We start from the raw sequence: 20996 nt of genomic DNA on the forward strand, positions 1-20996 counted from the left end.
AACACCATCTTTTCTGAAATGCACAGGTGGGAACTTTCCCTGCAATACATCCTACATTCCTCTAACCCTCGTGGCCTCAACCTTTGTTAGTCACTGTCCTCACCCATCCAGCCCCCTCCCTGTTCCCATTCCAGCACTACACAGCCGTCATCCCCTCCACACCTTCTCTCCTGCCCTCCGTCTAGACTGCAGCACTTCACTGTCCGCCACTCCCACCATACTATCCCTCCCCGTCCCCACTCCAGCCTCCTCCTTACCCCTACCCAGTCGCCACTCCCATCATGCACTGGTGCTGCTGCTCGCAGTGTGGTTTCAGTTCTCTGAGACTGCAGACGTGTGTACAAGTTGCGTTTGCCTGAGTATATGTGTGTGTGTGTGTGTGTGTGTGTGTGTGTGTGTGTACTGCTGACAAAGGCCTTAATGGCCAAAAGCTATAATTGTGTGAATTTTTTTGTTGTGCCTATCGCGACTCAGCATCTCCGCTATATGGTGAATAGCAATTTTCCTTCTCTGGTATTGTTGAATTTTATGTAGGCTCCTTTTTCAACATACTGCTGTGATTTTTCTCTTTAACTGTTTTCCCAATACTTTCTACTGTATTTAATAAATATTTGTTAAATGTATTTACCACTTGTGACTCTTCATTTATAGCCTGCACGTTCACCTGATTTTCACTGGGGTAAATTCAAAGATGAAGATTATACACCACGCGGCTGACAACCAAGAGAATTAAAATATCTCGTTGTTGCAGCACGTGTTGTGATATCAAAGGAATCTCGTTGGTCTGTCCACATAAATCCTAAATGTTGTAATTTCTTCAAAACTGCTAATTGGATTTTAAAGAGGGAAATGCTGTCAAATTTGTCCCTTTTTGAACTATGATAGTAGCAGCAGAAATTACTATAGTTCTATTTGAAAAAGCAAAGTTGAATTCTGTGATAAATGTAGTCAGGAAAAGAGACTGCATGTTGTTTACTGTCAAATTTTCCACGTTTAGTGTCGACTTTCCCTAGCACATTTGGATGAAAACAGAATTACGATGTTTTAAACAGTTCCAGTGGACATCTTGGCTGAATCAGACTGTATAAGCTGCAAATGGCAGACAGTGGTCCTGACAGTAAGAGCCCCCACTGCTCTGCACTTTTCGTCCCCTTCCAGTTCCCACTGTCTGTTTCATCTGCTCACTGTAATACTACACTCCCATTCACAACTGAAAGTACCATATGCCAGTTATCACTGCTTTTCTGAAGATTGTAGAGATGTAACTGTGTTCTGCGTGGTAGTTCCATTTTAATTTATTTTTATACATTCACGTCCATACTCTGCTAACCACAGTGAAAGGCATGATGGGAGGTACATCCCATGGTAGGATTTTGTGTGTGTGTGTGTGTGTGTGTGTGTGTGTGTGTGTGTGTGATCGATCTTGTGTGATCGATCTTGTGAAATTACTCTCTGTACAATATTATTTTCTAATTTTCCTTATTCTTTCATTTTAGGCCCGCTTAGCTGCAGAAACGCAAGCAAAAGAACTTGAAGAAATCCACAAAGAGGAGGAAAGAAGGCTTCAGGACTTGGAAGATGTTCGTCGCAGACTTGAAAAATTACTAGAGGAAGAAACTCAGGCGAAGCGAGATGAAGAAATTGTGAGGAATCTCCAAGCGAGGTGCGATTTTAAACTCTTGTTAGGCAGTGGACTCCTGTCACTACCCAGCCTGCTTTACAACTGTCCAGACAGTGGCTGCCCCTCCGTAACTTTTCATTGTGGTCTTCATTCCAAGTGCTGATAGGGTGCAGCTTTCGGTGCTAGTTCCTCCTGTGCAAGGCTCATCATCTCTGCACAACTGTTGCAATCTTCGTATCCTGGTTGTCAATTAACTAATCCGTGATGCCACTGTATCTGTTCTACAAACCAATCCCTTCTTTTAGCCAAGTTGTGTTGTAAACTGATTTTTCCCCCATTTCAGTTCAGTACTTCCTGACTAGGTACCTGATCCACTCAATCTACAGCATTCTCCTGTAGCACCACATTTGAAAAGCTTCTGTTCTATTCTTGTCTGAACTGTTGATCATCCACCAATTTACTTCATTACAAGGTTACACCCTGAGGAGAACTCTCAGGAAAGCCTTCCTAACACTTTATATTCGCTGTTAACCTGATATCTTTTAGATGGAAGCTTTTGATGCTACTGGCATGCTACATTTTAATCCCCAGTACTTCAGCCATTGTCTATTGCTTTATTTGTCAAATAGCAAAACTCCTCTCCTACTTACAGTGTCTAATATGACTCCATCAGTATCTTATGCTTCAATTTGACCACATTCCTTTGCCCTTGTTTTACTATTTTAAATATTCATACCTGCTGTCAGGACGTTATCCTTTCTGTTCACCTGATCTTCCCAATCATTTACAATCTCTGACACAATTGCATTGTCAACAGAAAACCTCCAAGCTTTAATTCCTCCTTCCAGAAATTTAATTTCGTATATGAATTTCTCTTTGGTTTCCCTTACTGCTTGGCCAATGTACAGATTCAGTGAAATGGTGGACTGGTTATAACATTCCTATTCCCTTCCCTACTACATTTATTGCAGTCTGCATTCTGTATAGGTTGTAGATAACCTTTCACTCCCTTTACTTCATCCGTGCTACCATCAGAATATCAAAGAGTGTTGTTATTGTTGTTCTAGTTGTTGTTGTTGTTGTTGTTGTTGTGGTCTTCAGTCCTGATACTGGTTTGATGCAGCTCTCCATGCTACTCTATCCTGTGCAAGCTTCTTCATCTCCCAGTACTTACTGCAACCTACATCCTTCTGAATCTGCTTAGTGTACTCATCTCTTGGTCTCCCTCTACGATTTTTACCCTCCACGCTGCCCTCCTATGCTAAATTTGTGATCCCTTGATGCCTCAGAACATGTCCTACCAACCCGTCCCTTCTTCTTGTCAAGTTGCTCCACAAACTACTCTTCTCCCCAATTCTATTCAGTACCACCTCATTAGTTATGTGATCTACCCATCTAATATTCAGCATTCTCCTGTAGCACCACATTTCGAAAGCATCTATTCTCTTCTTGTCTAAACTATTTATCGTCCATGTTTCACTTCCATACATGGCTTCACTCCATACATGGCTTCACTTTCAGAAACGACTTCTTGACACTTAACTCTAAACTCGATGTTAACAAATTTCTCTTCTTCAGAAACGCTTTCCTTGCGATTGCCAGTCTACATTTTATATCCTCTCTACTTTGACCATCATCAGTTATTTTGCTCCCCAAATAGCAAATCTCCTTTACTACTTTAAGTGTCTCATTTCCTAGTCTAATTCCCTCAGCATCAGCTGACTTAATTCGACTACATTGCATTATCCTCGTTTTGCTTTTGTTGATGTTCATCTTATATCTTCCTTTCAAGACACTGTACATTCCATTCAACTGTTCCTCCAAGTCCTTTGCTGTCTCTGACAGAACTACAATGTCATCAGCGAACCTCAAAGTTTTTATTTCTTCTCCATGGATTTTAATACCTACTCCGAATTTTTCTAGCTTGGCCACAATAATGCGTTCACTAGGTTATTTGTAGTAGCTTACCCGCACTCCTATTTTTTATTCATTATTAAACCTACTCATGAATTACCCCTATTTGATTTTGTATTTATAACCCTGTATTCACCTGACCAAAAGTCTTGTGTCTCCTGCCACCGAACTTCACTAATTCCCTCTATATCTAACTTTAACCTATCCATTTCCATTTTTAAATTTTCTAACCTATCTGCCCGATTAAGGGATCTGACATTCCACGCTCCAATCCGTAGAACACCAGTTTTCTTTCTCCTGATGACAATGCCCTCTTGAGTAGTCCCCGCCCAGAGATCCAAATGGGGGACTATTTTACCTTCGTAATATTTTACTCAAGAGGACGCCATCATCATTTAACCATACAGTTAAGCTGCATGCCCTCGGGAAAAATGACGGCTGTAGTTTCCCCTTGCTTTCAGCCATTCGCAGTACCAGCACAGCAAAGCCTTTTTGGTTAGTGTTACAAGGCCAGATCAGTCAATCATCCAGACTGTTGCCCCTGCAGCTACTGAAGAGGCTGCCGTCCCACTTCAGGAACCACACGTTTGTCTGACCTCTCAACAGATACCCCTCCATTGTGGTTGCACCTATGGTACGGCCATCTGTATCGCTGAGGCACGCAAGCCTCCCCACCAACGGCAAGGTCCATGGTTCATGGGGGGGGGGGGTCAAAGAGTGTATTTAAGTCAAAATTGTCAAAAGTTTTCTCTAAATCTGCAAATAGTGTAGACTTAGGTTGCCTTTTTTCAGCCTGTCTTTTAAGATAAGTCAAAGGGTCAGTATTGCCTTTTGTGTTCGTACATTTCTCCGGAATCCAAACTGACCTTTCCCAAGGTGGTGTCTACCAGTCGATGTATTCTTCTGATGGTTCAGTAATAATCATACCACTTAGCACATGGAATTATGATTATTACATTCTTCTTGCAGTCTAAGGATGTTTTGCCTGTCTCATGTATTATTGTATTCCAGTAGAACAGTTTTAACATGGTTGGTCCTCCAGGATCTCTGATTATAACTAATGTGTTCTACCCAGGGTCTTTCTTTCAACTTTGGTCTTTCAGTGCTCTGTCAAATTCTGCTTGCAGTATCACAAATCCCATCTCATATTTATTGACTTACCCTTCTCTTTCTATATCCGTGCTGTCCAAGTCATTTCCTATACATCCACCCTTCCCTTCTTTTCTCAGTATGTCTTGTCATCTGAAATTTTGATGTTCACACAGCTGCTTATCTTTTCTCTTAAAATTTTCATTAGGTACTATCTATCTTTCTGCTAACCGCATATGCTTTTACAGTCTTGCATTTGTCATCTAATCTTCTAGGTTAGCCACTTTGCACTTCCTATCAGTCTGATTTTTGAGACATATGTATCCACTTTTGTCTGCTTCATTTGCTGCATTTTAATGTTTCTCCTTTGATCGGTTAAATTTAACATCTTATGTGTTATCCAAGGATTTCTATTGTGTATTGTGTATTTAATTGTCCTTCTGCTGTCTTAACTATTTCACCTTTTGAAGTTCTGTATTTGTTTGTTGTTCTATTCCTTTGCTCTGTTTGTCAATAGATGTCTAATATCCTGAAATGTTCAGCAAATTCTTCCTTCAACTTATTTAGAACCAATCTCCTTAACTTTTTTCCTGCAGTTTCTTTAGTTTTAATCCAAAATATGAAAGAAGTAAATTATGGCCCAAGTCAACACGTTCCCGTGGAAATGATTTTCAGTTTCAAATCATGTTTCAAAACCTATTTTATACAGTTCTGTGATAAAATTCAGAGCTTCCAGTGTATCAGATCTCTTATGTGGTTATAACTTTCTTTCATTATTTTTAATGAAGTGTTAGCAAGGAAAAAATTATGCTCTATGTAAAGATTTATCCGGCAGCTTCTTTCTTTCATTTCTTTTCTACAATCTGTCATCTAATGTTATTTTCCCTTTTCTTCCTTTTCATACTGTTGAATTCCAGTCCCCCAAAACAATCAGATTTTTATCATCCTTAATTACCTGAATATTTTTTCTTCCTCATTATATATTATTTCAGTCTCTCCATAGTTCTTGAATCATAATTCTTCAGCTGTTCACAGTACCAATATACCAAGGCCATGTTGTCCAATTTTACGAGTCCATATCAGTCCATCAGCATATAAACTTGTACTACTGTGGTGGTTGTTGGCTCATGTCCATCTTAGTTGCAATAATGCATTCACTATACTGTTCTTAGTGCCATAACTTGCCTGCATTTCTATTATCTTGTTCTTTATTAGACCTATTCCTGCATTATCCCTGTTTGATATTGTTTTTATAATCCCATATTCATTTGACCAGAAGTTGTTAAATTTTCTAACCTATCTAGCCAGTTAAGGGATCTACCAGTCCCCATTCTGACTTGTAGAGAGCTAGTTGTGTTTTTCCTGATGTCATCCTTCTGAGTAGCACTTGTCCAGAGGTTTAAATTGGGTACTTGCTCGAAGAGGATGCCATCTTCATTAAGTCCTATCTATAGCTGCAGGCCCTCAGTAGAAATAACAGCTGTAGTTTCTGCTTGCATTCAACTGTTCACAGTACCAATATACCAAGGCCATGTTGTCCAATTTTACGAGTACATATCAGTCCATCAGCCTGACTGTTACTCCTACCGCTACTGAGAAGGCCACTTTCCCAATGTTCAAAGTGACATGAAAAATTAATACTGAATAGATGGAAAATTTTTTGTGACCTGAAACATAGCCCCCAGTGGTCACCTGACTCTTTGGTGAGTATGTGCTTGGCTGCCTCGGGGCCACACCCTTTGCAGCAGTGCTTTCTCTTTCTGTGCTGCAAACCTACACTTCGAGTATCACTTACCTCCTCTGACTTTCCGTCAGATGATCCTTTGAGTGCACCCTACTTGGACTTTATTCAATTTTGGTCTCGATTTCTAGTTTCGCTCGCAGCACTACATTCCTGGGTTTGACCTTCCATCTTTTCCAAATTTTACACAAGTGTGTGTGTGTCATGCAGGGAAGGTTGCCCACTGTGATGTATGCTCAACCTTTGTGCCCTTCCACCATGGCTTACTTCCTTTCTGTTGTCATAGCACGCCCAAAACCCACCACAGTAGCCATCCCACTGTGAGAGGTGGCAGGGGTCGTCGAGTACCTGCACGATGGTATCCCCCTGACCATGCAGTGATCACACTGTCGGTGCCAGCACTACACACTCGTTACATATGCCACAGAGTATGTACCCATCATGATTACTGGCCAGGTAGCCATTGCTGTGGCTGTGTGGTGCCCATGGGGAGAGCCCTCATTTGAAGTGAGTGGCACTGTGGTGGATAATTCGCACATGAATCGATTTAGTTTCTCCCACTGGTGATCACGTGGCTGCAGCAGTCTCTTCAAATGGAAAGACCTTGTACAATGCAGCAAAGTACAATCCCAATGCATTCTCTTCCCTTGCCACACCTTGAGTGGAATGCAGGACTAAATGACAAGGAGCAAAATCCTCCCCCAATACCTGGTCTGTACCAGGGCTGACAGGGACACCTTTTTGGCCTCAAAGGCTTAATTGTTTTTGTAGAAAACACTGAAGACAAATGTGGGGAAGTTGGAGCCATCTCTAAGATGAAGAGCAGTTCCCTCTTCATTAAAACATCATCTCCTGCCCAGTCATTCACAGTCACTCTCTCTTGTGAAAGGTTCAGTGACATCCCCATGACTCTCACTCCCCACTGGAGTCTCAATATATCCAGGGTGTCATCTTTCACCATGCCCTCCTTTGCAATCTGATGTTGAACTGCAGGCCAGCTTAGAGCGACAAAGTGCACACTTCATCCATTGTCTCTGCAGGGGACCAAGGGAAAAACAGAGTTGCTACTGGGACCTTCATCTTGAATTTTGAAGGTGATACATTGCCTCAGAAGGTCAGGTTGGTGGTCTGCTGTTGCGATGTTAAATGCTATTGTTCTCCTCATATGAGACGCTTCAGGTGTGTGAAATCAGATGTATGTCTGCCCACTGGACCGCTACCCCTGTCTGCAGGAATTGCAGGCGTCTGCTGTACGTGAATGTTCCTTGTGCCCCTCCACCAATCTGTGTAAACTGCGCTGAGTCCCACTCTTCCTACTCACCAGATAACTCCATTTTTTTAAGTGAGAGAAGAAAATCCAGGAGTATAAGGCACTGGACAAGCTCACATATCAAGAGGCCAGAAAAAAATGAGTGTCTTAGTCCCAGACAAATGATACAATCCAATGCTACAGCTGCAACATTGTTGTCTTCTCTATCACTGGTGCCTTCATCTGTTGCGCTTCTTACTGTGGGCCCTTAGAGCCACCTCCTGATAACTGTCCCCCCACCCCCCTACCCTATAGACATATGCCCCTCCCCCCCCCCTCCCCCTTCTTGTGCTTCCACTGCACCCACTTTGGGAACATTGGCTCCCCACCTGTTGGGCACACTGGTCCTCAGCCACCAGCTGGTGGAACATCATCCTCCTTGTGCTTCTCTAGCTAGGAAGAGGTCCCTTGGTACTCATCCTTCCATGGTCCTTGGTACTCATTCTTCCATGGTCCCTGCTGGTCCACAGCCAGACGGCAGCCAGTGGCTGAAGGAACCACATGCTGCTAGCCGATGAACGTCTCAGTCTTCCTCTGTCCTGAAACCAGTTCACGAAAACCGTCTCAGTCTTCTTTTTCTAACGAGCAGAAGGACGAAAAGAAGTCCTCTAAGATGATGGAAACACCAGTGGCCTCTCCACCACTGACCTCTGCTTGTATCCTTCTGTGCCCAAGGTGCAGATCATGGTGGTGCCCGAGGCACCAGACTTCCTCAGGTAACATGCCAACATGCCATGGAACCTACGTCAGTGGATCCCCTGATGTTCAGCCAGTGGCAATACGTAACCCGGGATGAGAACCTGTTTCCCTGCTGGTTGCTTCATTTCCCCACGGTATTCGTACAGTCTGATCATCCAGCAGAATTGTAACAGAATTTTCACTACTTGGCTGAGCAATAGCAGCTTTTAAACACATACCCTGCATTCTGTATTGCCATCCAGGAAACATGATTTCCAGCTACTTGCACCCCTACCATTCGTGGCTACGAGGGTTATGTTAAGAACTTACTGACTGTGGGAGGGTATCGGGTAGAATTTGTACATACGTGCTGAACTCCATATACAGTTTCCTTGTGCCTCTTGATACACCACTGGAAGCTCTAGCTGTTGGGGTATGGGCACATCAGGATTTTACTGTCTCTTATGTTTATCTCCCTCCTGATGATCTCATGTCCCAGGATGTACTGTATGGAGTATTCTCTCAGCTCCCTGCACCTTTCTTAGTCTTGGGTGACTTCAAGACCCATAAACCTTTGTGTGGTGGAACAATGATCACTGACTGTGGCAAAGAAATTGAAACTTTACTGGGACAACTCGATCTTTGCCTCTTGAACTCTGGTACCCCCATACAGTGAAGTGTGACACATGGAACTTATTTGGCCATCGATCTTCTACCAGCTACGCAGTGGGAAGTACACGATATCGTTTGTGGTCGTGACCACTTCCCCCTCTTCCTGTTCCTTCCTCAACATTGCTCCCCTGGACGCCTGCCCAAATGGGTTCTGCATAATGCTGCCAGGGATGGGCTCACCTCTGCTTTAGTCCTTAGCTCCCCGCCACAAGGCACTATTGATGTAGCTGTTCAGCATACAACAGCAGCCATTGTGTTGGCAGCCAACCGAGCCAGTCCCTCTTCCTCAGGATGCCTCCGTAGGAAGATGGTACCCTGTTGGACTACAGAGATCGCTGTGGCCATTGGAGATTACAGGCGAGTTCTCCAATGCCATAAGTGGTTCCCCTCATTGAAGCACCTCAGTGCCCTTAAACAACTCTGCACCCACATTTGCTACCTCACAAATTTCTGAAAGCAAGAATCCTCGAAATGGTATGTTTCAGTGTTGGGTCACATACCTCTCCATCACAGTTATGGGCAAAGATCAGATGACTCTACAGTTTCCACTCCACTGCAGGTGAACCAAGTATTTCCTCAGTGGTGCCATTTATACTAATCCAGACACTGTTGCCACACGTTTTGCTGAGCATTATGCTCGCTCATCTCTGTCTGAGCACTACCACATTGTCTTTCGTCTCGTAAAACTGCAGTTGGATTGAATGTGCTTATCTTTTACTAATTGCCACGTGGAGCCATATAATGCTCCATTCAGTGGATTAGAACTCTCCATTGCCCTAGCATATTGCTCTAATAGAGTCCCAAGGCGTGACCGCATCCACAAATAAATGCTGAAATGTCCCAAACATCCCTCAGTGAATTGTCGGCATCACATCCTGCACTCTTTAGTCAGATCTGGAATAATGAATAGCTCCCAACTAAGTGGTGTGAAAGCACGATAGTCCCATTGCTGAAATCACGTAAGATCCCCCTCGAGATGTACAGTTATCACCCAATCGGCCTTACTGATGTTCTCTGTAAGTTGCTCGAATGCACGGTGAGCAAGGGGCTGTGTTGACTCCTTGAGTCACAAGGCCTTTTGGCTCCATCTCAGGGCAGTTTTCACAAAGGCCACTCCACGGATTTTGCGCATCAGCAGCAGCTCATAACTGTCTTTTACGTTCTCCAGAAGGCTTATGACATGACATGACATGACATGACATGACATGACATGGTGTCACCACATCCTTACTACATTGTACAAATTGTGTTTCTGGGGTCCACTCCGGATGTTTGTCAAGAACTTCCTGTCACACTGTATGTTGTGGATTCAAGTAGGTGCTTCACTCAGTACCCCACGTATTCAAGAGAAACGGGGTTTTGCAGGTATCTGCCCTGAGCATCACCTTCTCTCTGATGGCCATCAATGGCCCAGTGGCAGCTGTGGGGTATTTGGTATCGCTCTCCTTGTGTGCTGTCAATTTATGCTTTTATTATTGCTCCTCTAGTATGGTGGTTGCTGAGGGTCACGTACAGAGTGCCGTACATAAGGCGTGGTCATGGTTTCTCACCTGTGGCGTTTGCTTTTCAGCCGCCAGGACTTGTCATGGTCACTTTTGCACTGCTCACCCACACCCAGACCTGTTCCTAGATAATCAGTTACTTCTTGCAGTTGAGATGCACAGCTTTTTGCGACTGGTCTTTGTTCCCCGGCTGACGTGGCTTCCCCATCTTTGCCACCATAAGCAAAAGTGCTGGTGATACCTCAGTACACTTGACTGCTTCAGTAACACTGGCTAGGGTGCAGATCACTCTACCCTTTTGTAGCTCTACGAAGCCCTGATTCTGTCCCATCTTGATTATGGGAGTCTTGCGTACAGTTTTGCATCACCCTCGGCATTGCGGATACTGGACCCCATTCGTGATTGTGGTGTCCAACTTGCAGAAAGAGCATTGTGGACTGGCCTTATGAACAACACACTAGTTGATGTTGGAATCCCTCTGTTACCTATTAGGCACCATCATCTGCTGAATCCCACTATACACATTTGTAGCTTCCTGAGCATCCCGACTCTCATGTCATTATCCCTGGAAGGAAGCTGCATCTCCCACAACAGTGACCCAAAACTGAATATACCATTGCTGCATGCCTCCAGTGTCTCTGTTCGGAACTACAACTTTCTCCTTTGTTGCCTGTGGTCAGGGATACATCGCATCTACCCCCGTGGCTTGTGCCCTGACCTCGGATTTTTCTCAAAATCTCTCTTTGTTCAAAAGATTCTGTTGACCCTGAGATTTTTCATTGCCTGTTCTTCATTGTCCTTGAGATGTATCCGGGTTCAGAAGTGGTATTCGTTGAAGGTTCAACAGTCAAAGGCCAAACAGATTTTGCTACACACATGCTCGGTGTAGTGAACTCCACCCTCTGCCAAACTGGTGGAGTGTCTGTACTGCCGAGTTGATGACCATTAAATTAGCCCTTAGCCATGTTTGTTCTTGCACTGGCAATAGTATCCTGATCTGTAGTAACTCCCATAGCAGCCTTCAGCTATAGACCAGTGCTGCTCTCCTTACCCACTGGTTACAGCTATGCATGATCTTGTCTCTGACCTCCATCAGGGTGGACGGCCAGTTATTTTCATTTCGACTCCTGGTCATCTTGGGATTTCGGGAAATGAATGAGCTGACCATTTGGCCAAGATGACCACCATGATGCTAATTCTGGAAGTTGGGATCCCAGTACCAGAATCTTGAACTCAGATTGATCTGCCCTGATCTCCCCAAACTAACTGAGGACAATTAAGGAGACCATGACCATGTGACAGTCTTCCCTGCATGCTTCTTGCACAGTATCCGTGTCCTCCGTAGACTTCACATTGACCACACTTGGCTGACCCATGGCCACATTCTCAGACATGAGGTTCCACCTCTCTGCTGATGCAGAGCCTTCCTGATGGAGGGCTACTTACTCATAGACTGCCCTAATTTGACTGCTTTGAGGCAGCATCTTGATCTTCCTGACACAATACCTCTGGTGCTCACAGACGATGCCAAAGTGGCTTACTTAGTGTTAAGTTTTGCTCGCAAAGGTGTTAAGTTTTGCCTGCGAATATGGTTTCTATTTATCCCCCCCACAGGTCCCCTTGTGGTCATTGCTGAGTGGCCCAGCCTGGCCTATACCCTTTCCACCTTTTTATTCTCTTTCATTTCTTGGTGTTAACACATTGTGTTTACTGATATTTTGAGGATTTGTCTGTGCTGTCCTTTTTTTGTGCTTTTATCTCTGTTTTTAAATTTTTTATTGTGTTAGTTCCACTTAGGCTTCCAGGATTTGCCTTCGCCTCCTTCCTTTGATGACTACTGCTGGTTTGCCACATAATGGGTGAAGGGGCAAATGACCTTACAGTTTAGTCACTTTCACTCCAAACCAACTGACCGACTGACCAACCTTAAACGTAGATAATCAGATAATGTGTAAAGGGGTGCCTAACCCAGTATATTTATTTTTCATTTGAATTTCCAGGGATTCTAAAGCTCTTGCTTTGTACTTGCCGAGAAATAACAGAACCTGTCTGTAGGAGACATAATCTGTGTAGCAAAATCTGTATGAAAATTATTTGTGTTTAAAATATTTTGGATTTGTAATACATAGCTCAACTGAAATTGAATTTTGTTATTGGCAACTCTACCACTACAAAGTAAGTAAATGGAAAAAGGAATTAAGATTACAAATATCTTCACTGAAAATATATAAAACATGTACAGAACAAATTTAATCCGTGTAAAGAAGAAAGAAAAATTATCAGAGTTGGGTAGACATCATGCCAGAGTATGATAGGGATGTTGCCTTTCACCGCTCTTGTTTATTATTTGTTTGAATACAGTCATCAGAAACTGGAGTCAAACACCACATGGCTTTGCTCAAATCAACGGAAACACAAAACTGTTCTTTACTTTCTGCAAAGGATTTCTCTCTTCTGGCTTCTTCAGAGAATAACTTGCAGTGTTCTGTACATGATTTACAATTTTAGCAGAGAAATATAGCATAGGCAACAATGCCCACAAAAAAACACGGATTCTCTGTAAACAAACTCTGTTGGAAAATAACAAGTACAAAGAAAGAGCTGTTTCAAAAATGAAATTGTGGAAATAGTGAACACATTCATTATCCTGTAAGGACGAAATAGGCTTAGCTATAAAAGACATCAACTATACAAAAACTAGGGGAATCATTAATGTAACGAGACTGTCTCTAGTCCAGAAGCGCACCAGAATATGCCTTTGTAAGACCTCTGCTGTTTTATGTTAGTGAAGCCCGGACAATGAAATCTAATTGCTAAAAGACTAAAAGCTTAAATCCTTGAGAGGAACAGTTACACCAGTGGAGATCATGAAAGGAATGGAGATATGTTGAGGGTTGTAAAATACATAATATAGAGAACTACATAAAAACTAGATAAAAGTCTACAACAAATGTGCTTGACGAGGATCCCAAAATCCGTGCTACAGAAGAAGTGGCAGGAGAATTTTTCAATGAGATCGTAACAGGCCAAGAGGTGTTACACATGGAAGGGAAAAGATGTAGTAGTTTGTCAGAAACCTCTGTGATGTCTGGTTATCTTATTTACCCACTTTTTTACTGTTGCTAACAGTGAATACCTACTTTGCCTCTCTTAGCTCCATTTTTCCAGGAGGTAATTCTGTATGCCAACATAATCGAAAACTCCAGTCAGTGGGTGGTATGTCTAAGTGCAATACATGTCAAAGTGAGGTGCTTAACTTGTTTATCTCTAGTTCTGCTTATAAACCATCTGAACCTTTTTGAATTTTGTGCTCAGTATTTTATTTGGTGGAAGTTTCTAGTACTAACAACTTTTCATTTGTTTGAGATTGCTTAAACTATTTCCTGTGAGCTATTTTTAGGCAAATAGGAGAGTCACTCCAAAAGAAATGCACAAGGTTGTCCAAAACATCCAATTTTTTCCGTACCTTCAGTATTTTTACAGTATGTTGATACATTCGTAAGAGACAAAATGTCATTTTTCAGCATAAACTTCATTCCTTTCCACTGCCTTACAGCTCTGTGGAATTAAGGCAAGGATACCTGTATGGTAGCATCCAGGAGGAAACATGGAAGGAGCCTCCACAAATGATTGTGGTATAGAGAAAACAAGTGGCAACACCCGTGAAACATTGTACTAAGGTCAATAGCTAATCTGTCCACCAATGCGAAACGTGTGAGAAACATCAGAATACGATGGTAAACCCACACAGTTGATAATTTTCAAGACCAAAAATTGTGAAAATATTGAAGCAAAAATCAAACTATGACAAATACAGGATGGAATGTAACAATATTATGAAAAGGAAAGTTGCTACTCACCATATAGTGAAGATGTTGACTCGCAGGTAGGCACAACAAAAAGACTGCCACAAATAAATAAATCTTTTGGCCATAAGGCCTTCAACAATAGATGTAGACACAAACAAACACACACACACACACACACACACACACACACATACACACACAAACTGCAGTCTCAGGAAATTGAAACCACGCTCCGAGCAGTATCACCAGTGCATGATGGGAGTGGTGACTGGGTGGGTGTAAGGAGGAGGCTGGGGCGGGGAGGGGAAGGGATAGTATGGTGGGAGTGGCGGACAGTGAAGTGCTGCAGTCTAGAAGGAGGGCAGGAGAGGAGGTTTGGAGGGGGAGGGTGTAAGTAGCAGAAAGGAGAGAAATAAAAAGTAATTAAAAGACTGGGTGTGGCTGTGAAATGATGGCTGTGTAGTACTGGAATGGGAACAGGGAGCGGGCTGGATGGGTGAGGACAGTGACTAACAAAGGTCGAGGCCAGGAGGGTTAGAGGAATGTAGGATGTATTGCAGAGAGAGTTCCTACCTGCGCAATTCAGAAAAGCTGGTGTTGGTGGGAAGGATCCATATGCCACAGGCTGTGAAGCAGTCATTGAAATGAAGGATGTCATGTTTGGCAGCGTGTTCAGCAACAGGGTGGTCCACTTGTTTTTTGGCCACAGTTTGTTGGTGGCCATTCATGGGGACAGACAGCTTGTTGGTTGTCATGCCTACATAGAATGCACTACAGTGGTTGCAGCTTAGCTTGTAAATCACATGACTGGTTTCACAGGAAGCCCTGTCTTCGATGGGATAAGTGATGTTAGTGGCAGGACTAAAGTAGGTGGTGGTAGGAGGATGTATGGGACAGGTCTTTCATCTAGGTCTATCCCTTTTACGCCATCTCAACACTATCCACCATCGTGGCTCCATTTGGCCGTGGGTGCCTTTTACACCAGCCCAGTTGAGTGTCTGTGTGCTGAACCACCACTGTCCTACTGCCATGACTTTCTCCTCAGCAGGTAAGCATGCCATTTGTCTGCCACCCTTCATGTGCCTCCTTTGATGATTCCTTAGCTCATCAATATGGGGCTCGTCCCTCTTCCCTGTTACTTCCTGGCGTCTGCTGTCGCCACTTTCTACGGCAGCTTAATTTCATGCTACCTGCAACTTTCCCTGTTGGTGTGAACCCTTCATCACCTTGGCTTTGTGAAGCGACCCACGTTAACCATGGCGTTCATTCGCTTCCTAAGGACACTACTCCAGCCTCGGTCTATTGCCTTCAGTTTCATGACCTTCGCATGGAACTTAACCATTGGACCTTTGTATACACTGATGGCTCTCAGACTGACCACGGTGTCGGGTGTGCATTAGTCATTCGCACCCGTGTCTTTCGATATTGGCTTCCGGCTCACTCCTCAGTATTAACAGCCGAGCTTTTTGCCTTGTATCAGGCTGTGGAGTACATCCGGTAACACAGCCTTCCCAATTGTGTCCTCTGCTCAGACTCACTCAGTGCCCTCCAAAGTCTGTGTGCGCTTTACACTGCTTATCCCTTAGTGCAGCGGGTCCAGGAAAACTGCCATTTGCTCACTCTTGGTGGAGCCAATGTGATATTTCTGTGGGTTCCTGTTCATGTCGGTCTGCCAGGAAATGAGGCTGCTGACGCTGCTGCCAAGGCTACAGTCATCTTACCTCAGTCTGTGAGTACAGCTGTTCCCTCAGATGATCTCTGTGTTGCCGTCTGTTAGGTGGTGGTGTTCCTTTGGCATCGCCAATGGTCTTCCCTTCACGGGAATAAGCTTCGGCTTCTTAAGCCTCTCTCAGCACCTTGGATGACTTCCTCTCGGCCCTCCAGCTGGGAGGAGATTATTTTAACTCTGCTGCATATTGGGCACTGCCTTTTTAGCCATTGTCATTTTCTCAATGGCACTACCCCACCACTTTGTATTATTGCGCTCAAATTTTAACTGTCCGCCACTACCTGCTGGAATGCCCTTTTTTTACTAATCTACATTCCATCTTGGATTTGCCATCTGATTTATCAGCTGTTTTAGCAAATGACACATGGGCTGTCGCCCGTGTTTAACTTTTTATCCACTGAAGCAATATGGTGAAGGCCATTTAATTTCTAGTTTTCGATCTCCATTTTTGTATGGTGTTATTTAGACCTTTTTCCACATGCCTTGTTTAGACGTCTCCTATTCTTCCCATTGGGACTGACATATAGTCATTTCCCTTGTCTCTGTGTTTGCATTCTATAGTTTTGACTTAGGCACGTATGACCTCAGTTGTTTCTGGTGCCCTATAAAGGAAACAAACAAACCTCCCACAGTAGTATTCCACCGTCCACTGAACCTACACAATATACTCGTCCATCCTTAGAAAACTGCTGCTCCCAACCTGTTACCTTGTGGCTCATAACCCTAATCGACCTAGATGGAAGACCTGTCCCATACATCCTATCACCATCACCTACTCCAGTCCGGTCACGAACATCACATATGCCTTCAAAGGCAGGGCTACCTTTGAAACCAGTCATGTGGTCTACAAGCTAAGCTACAACCACTGTGCTGCATTCTATGTGGGCATGACAACCAACAAGCTGTCTGTCTGCATGAATGGCCACCGACGAACTGTAGCCAAGAAACAAGTGGACCTCCCTGTTACTGAACACACTGCCAAACATGACATCCTTCATTTCAACAACTGCTTCACAGCCTGTGGAATATGGATCCTTCCCACCAACACCAGCTTTTCTGAATTGCACAGGTAGGAACTCTCCCTGCAATAAATCCTACATTCCTCTAACCCTCGTGACCTCGACCTTCGTTTGTCACTGTCCTCACCCATCCAGCCCCTTCCCTGTTACCATCCCAGCAGTACACAGCCCTCATTCCACCATCACACCCAGTCCGTTTACTTCTCTCCTTTTCCGCAACTTTGCTCCCCCCCACCCCCACCTCTCCCTTGCCCTCCTCCTAACCTGCATCACTTCACTGTCTGCCACCCCTACCATACTAACCCTCCCCCTTCCCGCCCCAGCCTCCTCATTAACCCCACCCAGTCGCTACTCCCATCATGCACTGGTGCTGCTGCTCGCAGTGTGGTTTCAGTTGCGTGAGACTGCAGTCGTGTGTGTGTGTGTGTGTGTGTGTGTGTGTGTGTGTGTGTGTGGGTGAAAGCTTTATTTATTTGCAACAGTCTTTTTGTCATGCCTATCTGCGACTCAGCATCTCCACTATATGAAAATATTGAAGGATTATTGAGGGGGAGGTTTTTTTACTATTTGACAAGTGCAACCATCAGTCACGAAACTTTTAGCTTTGCAAGAAACACACAGAAGTGCTAATGACCAAAAATCAGAAAGTGAAGGGATGAAGATGGTAGTAGAATGCTGTGGTGAACAATGTGATAGTCCTCTTTTTGTAAGACCATATATAGAGATTCACACAATAAGCATCATGGACACACACAGCACTGAAATTTTAACAACTGAGCTACAGACCTAGCTATATAGATTTGACATGGCACAAACCAAATTATTTTCATAACCAAACCATCAAGATTGTAATGGGAGATTTTTAACTGCCAACTTTCAGCTGGGGATATAACTCGATTGATAATAATAGAGAAGACTAGAAAGTAGGATGGAAAGAGAGAGAGTGAAGCTTACTTGTAACCCAAAACTGACACTGTCATTTAATGGTAGCAGAGGGCTGAGAGGGTCTAATCCTAACAGTATCTTTATTGCCGAGAACATCGCTCATCATGTTACAAAAGCAGTAGAACAACTAATCTGCAGGGTGCAACCTTGCCCTTTGTCTTGTGTAGTATCAGAAGTTGTCAGAGTAGAAATTGTACCCTTCAAACTCCATTTTAACTCGAAGAGAGCAAAATGGATTTCAGAGAAGTGGATCTTGTAACTGAAAAAGTAGGGGCAGACCCTAAAAACTACAGAGAATGTGTCAGACTCGTAGAGAAAATATCAAAAAGGCAAATTTCACCTGAATGTAGGATCCAATTTATACCTGGCCATCACCAAAGTTCACAATCTCTCATGAGCAATGGTGGTAGCAAGTTTGATGCAGACGCTTTGTCAGCAAATGCAATTGAAGCAGGAGAAAAACTACTCCGAAACATAGCTGAGTAGAGAAGGGAAAGACGGATGAAGCTACTATCAGATCTGGACATGAAACAAACCAGTTGAAGGATGTGGAAGCTGATAAAAAAATCTTGGTAATGACACTGCAAGTCTGCCATTGAACCCAAATGTTACTCTGAACCAGCTTCTACTGAATGGAAAGGCAAGACAGAAGATGAATATTCTGAACCTCAAGGGAAATGTAGGAGACGACAAATCTCCGTGCACTGTGGAATGCCACATTTAATTTACACCCTTCTGTTGGTTTCATTCAAGTAGCGCATTTAATCAGTGAGCCCTCTGATTTCTGTTATCAAAGAAACATTACTTTTAGACTTGGAGGAAGTTATTTTAGTTTCCCAAGTGGAATTATGTGGTACACACAAGGATCTTGACTAGGGCACAGAATAAATATTCATTTGATACTTCATTGGTGTCACTTAAATCACTGTGCTTCTGATACAAAGCCAAAATAGATGAGAGAGAGATTGGGGGGGGGGGGGGGGGGGGCACTGAGTAAGAATCATTACCATTTCTCCACTTTCTCTGAAGGCGGCTTTGGCCAAAAGCTCAACATGTAACAGTCATTCTGTTGTGCCTGTTGGCAATGCAGCATGTCATCTTTATGGTGAGTAGCAGTTTGATTTTCATAATTTTGACATTCCAACCTGGACTTTTCATTATTTAGTTTATTAACCAGTTAATTTTTTATTAACATAGAATAAGCTTTCAAATGTTAGTTGCAGTTTGTTTTTAATGACTTCCAAATTTTGTACAGTATTTTTAATGTAATAAAAATTGAATCTTGACAGAGTTCTTCGTGAAGAATGGGAGAAGAGAGAGGAATTGGAGCAACTCCAAGAAGAACAGAGATTACTTCTAGAACAAGAGAGAGAGAAGAGAATTGAATTTGAGAAAAAACAGAGAGACAAGGAATTGCAACTGCAAGGTTAGTTATGTCAGAGTAGTAATCTGAGTGCTTCACTGGATAGGCTTATTAATATTCTATCTATACAAATGGAATCCTTGGTGTTTCAGAGGCTATTGATCGTTTGAGGCAGCTAGAAGAAGAAAGATTGCAGCTTGATCAGGAACTTAATATTGCAAGAGATAAGATACTTCTGTCAGAAAAGTCAAAAGAAGTTCTTGAGGCGAAATTGAGGGTAAGTGAGAGGTTGTATGTTTCCTTAGATGGTACTGTGACACAAAGAGCGTTGGGAATCGCGTAGCTGGGACTGGGTGAAGTGAAATATATAGCAGATTGAAAATTATACACACTGCAAATGTGACAGGCAAAGGTGATATACCTGTTGTCCTTTTGTGTTTTATTATTAAAATCTAGTGTTTGGCGTAATGCGTGGCAGCCAGTGCTGTATTAAATTCTGATTCTGACTTCCCATTAAGTATGGCTCAGTGCATGTAGAATGTTTATCGTTTGCTCTAATTTTGGAAGAATATCAGACATATACTTACTGAATCTATAGTGAATTGTAGAATATTCCCAGGTGCTGTGCAGGTGAGGTTACTGTCATTCTATAATCTTCCAACTTCATCAGCAGAATAAGACAATGCACTCATTTGCATATAAACACCACTACTTGAGATTTGTGAGCATATGCTGCTTTCACATTTTTTGTCAATCAACTGTCAAGTAGGTCGACAGCTGAATCTAGCCTGTAGCTGCTATCCTCGAGAGATGTAGCTGTTACGAATAAGCAAATATTGTCTGCATATTTCAGTAGTTCAACAGGTGACAGTAGAAGTTCCAGTATCGGCATCTTTTACAGTACTGGGAGTTGAAAGTGCTCCTTGTGGGATGTCCTGTGATATTCTGTAATGAACCAGTGTCGTATATTTCAACACAATGTGTGGGAAGCAGCCAGTAGATATCTGTGATGAAGGTTTTTGATATTCTGCCAATATGGAGCTTATTTATCAGAATAGAAATTTTTGCATTGTGAGATACAAGTAAGGTATAGAAGACTGCACGCAGTAAGTTGCAACAAACAAATGTGGTCAAAATTTCAGTCTCTAATCTTACACAGATACTGCAAGTTCCCCTTTCTTTGCTGAAGTCATCTTGATGCATAGGCAATAAGTAATTGTGTTCCAGCCACAGTACTGGCTTTGTTTTAATAGTCCACTTCAGAGTTTTGTTGATGCTAGAGTTTAGCATAGTTTGCCTAAAGACTGGGCGCAACTGAACACACTCCCTCACTGCAGTGGTTTTTGTCACCAACCCGTGTCATTGGGATGGATCCTGTAGACCTCATTTCAAGTGGGTGATAGTCAGATAACAGATGTAAATTGAATATAAATACAGATAACTGTGACCTGTTCCTTTCATAATATTGGTTTTTCTATAAACCAGTTTTTGAGCCTTTTCGAGCTCATCATCAGATGGGGTGTGCAAAAATTATGTATTGCTTTTTAAGTGCAGTGCCAGGTCCCAGCTTGTGATGGTATTGGTTGTATTGCAACTAGTGTCCAC

General features: G+C 43.0%; 1 protein-coding gene across 1 annotated transcript in view; it reads left to right on the forward strand.

Moving 5' to 3' along the window:
- LOC124622409 (differentially expressed in FDCP 6 homolog) overlaps nucleotides 1-20996 on the forward strand; it is a 118627-nt gene that overhangs the window by 64371 nt on the left and 33260 nt on the right. The window contains exons 7-9 of the mRNA XM_047148100.1: nucleotides 1497-1663; nucleotides 19318-19454; nucleotides 19544-19668. Of these exons, the coding sequence (XP_047004056.1) occupies nucleotides 1497-1663; nucleotides 19318-19454; nucleotides 19544-19668 (429 nt within the window). The remainder of the gene's footprint in view (nucleotides 1-1496; nucleotides 1664-19317; nucleotides 19455-19543; nucleotides 19669-20996) is intronic.

Source organism: Schistocerca americana, chromosome 1 (genome assembly GCF_021461395.2).
Source record: "Schistocerca americana isolate TAMUIC-IGC-003095 chromosome 1, iqSchAmer2.1, whole genome shotgun sequence".
NCBI lineage: Eukaryota > Metazoa > Arthropoda > Insecta > Orthoptera > Acrididae > Schistocerca > Schistocerca americana.